Source organism: Alosa sapidissima, chromosome 18 (assembly GCF_018492685.1).
Source record: "Alosa sapidissima isolate fAloSap1 chromosome 18, fAloSap1.pri, whole genome shotgun sequence".
Lineage (NCBI taxonomy): Eukaryota > Metazoa > Chordata > Actinopteri > Clupeiformes > Clupeidae > Alosa > Alosa sapidissima.
This window is the reverse complement of record NC_055974.1, coordinates 29041930-29044429: the sequence shown is the minus strand read 5'-3', so window position 1 is coordinate 29044429 and position 2500 is coordinate 29041930. Positions and strand designations below refer to the sequence as shown.

General features: G+C 46.8%; 1 protein-coding gene across 1 annotated transcript in view; it reads right to left on the bottom strand.

The window, feature by feature from the left end:
- LOC121689349 (neurexin-3-like) overlaps positions 1-2500 on the bottom strand; it is a 561367-nt gene that overhangs the window by 225705 nt on the left and 333162 nt on the right. Inside the window, 1 exon segment of the mRNA XM_042069080.1 lies at positions 1886-2005. Coding sequence (XP_041925014.1) covers positions 1886-2005 — 120 coding nt within the window.

Below are 2500 nucleotides of genomic sequence, written 5' to 3'. Positions count from 1 at the left end.
CCTGTAAGTGCTTTGGCTGAGTGAGATGCGTGCAATGGCTCTTTTTCAAACAGCACACCTGGTCCTCTTCAGAAGTGCTGGAACAAAGCGAGCATGCCACTCCAGGAAAAGAGCCCTGAGAGTGGCGGCCATTTTGGATCTCCTCTCTTCAAAGTGCGCAGATGGCTATCTTGCTGAGGAGTAATTAGGCAGTGGGTGTGTGTGGTCTGTTTGTCTCTCTGTTTGTGAATCAGTCTTGTGTGTGTGTGTGTGTGTGTAGTGTGCATGCACGCATGTGTGTGTCACTATGAATCTGTGTGTGTGTGTGTGTGTGTGTGTGTGTGTTTGAGTGTGTGTGTATGTTTGAGTGAATCTGTGTGCATGTGAATCTGTGTGTGTGTGTGTATGTGTGTGTACAGACTTCCTGCTGTTGGCTGCTGACTCCTGCAGACTTGCCAGACGGCAGCGGCCTCTGGGCCACATCTGAACCGCAACTCGGCCGTATCTGAGCATTGCAGAGGCAGCTGCTTTCTGGCGTTACACTCTTACAAAGCACTTATCTCATGCACAACCCATGCTTCAGCATCTACAGTAGGACTCAGCATCTTCCAACCCTTATGATGGCCCTGTCGCTCTGAACACTCCTCACACTACTCACTCGGGCAACTTATGGCAAGGTTGCAAACATGCTGCCACTCAAGACAATGACACATCCTGTCACCATAGTAACCGCCCTGCTACCATAGTAACCGCCCCCTACCACAATACCTGCAATACGGCCCTGAAATCACAATACCTGCTCTGTCACCTTAGCGATCACCCTGCCGCCTGAGGAAGCAAACCCCCGCAACCTAAACTACACGTCTTGACGCTCCAGCATGCCTTGACAGGTGAGAGACTCGGACGCGTCCAAACTCCAGGCTGCCAAAACAGACTGAGCTCAACGTGACAAGTCAGTCACAACATCACTCTGAGCTCCTGGCCTGAGCTATGAATCACATCGATCATGTCACTCTGCAAAAATCTATTATATAAATTCTTTCTCTATATCTAAACAATACAAACACCATTCCTTCTTTACACAGCTGACATTCTCCATTCTGAAATTGACTAGACATTCTGTACCACTGAAATACATTTTCTAGCACTTTTATTTAAAAGACCTTCTGGCTATTCAGATGTTTGTGGTTTTACTCTTAACCATGTTAACACACACACACACACACACACACACACACACACACACACACACACACACAGGTGATGAGTAAGCTCCTAGGAGAGTCACTCTGGCATGAAGGGCCTAATTGCTTAATACTCTGGCAGTCCAATTATACCAGCAAGCCATGGAAAACAGTCATCTTTCCCTCTGTAAATACACAAAGGTTAGCCAAGCCTTCATTTGACTTAACTTGCTCAAGGACGACTTCAATCCCATAATTCATAGTTGAGGAGTCGAAATGCGTCGGACCCAACTAAATTTCAACCAAAAATATGATGGTCTTGCTGTTACACAGTATATACAATTGAAGGATTATGTCACTCAAGGTGATGCCAGATTGAGAGACCATTTTTTCCCATGCCTTATGGATCACACCTGTGCTGGGTAGAGGGCTATGCCACAGCCTTTTAGCTGTCTAGTCAGCAACTAGACCTATAGCTACAAACAATCATATCACTACCAACAACCAATCATTTTATAGTGCCTATCTAGCTTTGTGTGATCACACACCTGGATCAGCTAACAAAATATCCTCCTCAACTTCCTCCCACACCTAGCACGCCAGTTAACTGCTAACAGTGCTGTTCCCACTCTAAAGATGCTTGAGCAACAACCAACCAATAGCATGTAGAGTAATCACAGCGGCAGCTTGGACTTCAGAAGCAAGGGATTGTGGGTACTCACGGTCACTGCAGTATGTGCCTCCATAGGACGTCATGGTGCAGTCGCAGGAAAAGCCCTCCCACTGTTGCAGACACACCCCCTGATTCGAGCAGGAGTCCTCCGTGCAGGTGGTGCTGGGTCCTGTGTGTGTGTGTGTGTGTGTGTGCGTGTGTGTGTGTGTGTGTGTGTGCGTGTGTGTGTGTGTGTGTGTGTGTGTGAGAGAGAGAGAGTGTATAGGTGAAAAGATAAGCAAAAAATAAATAACATGTTAAGTTTTCAAATCCTCAGTCTATAAAGCTATGACATAGCATCCCAAAGCTCTATTTGCATGCGGCCTCTCTCCTCAGTCCTTGGTCGGCCAGCTCGGGCCGCGGACATTGCTCCAAGCTCTTCGTCATCGCGGATGCCTCATTTATCTGATTGCAATCAGAAGAGGTGAGAACGAGGAGAGAGGAGAGAGGAAGGGCCAACACGTGAGGAAACACATGAGGAAGCGTTTTCAGACTGAATTGTGCGATCATTGTTCCAAGCTGAACTTTCCAAAGTGAAAAGTTCCCTCCCACGTCTATTAACTTTCGATTCCCAACAAGTAAAGTTCGTAGGGATTTATTAGTGGCAATAAGTTAGTAGATAGAC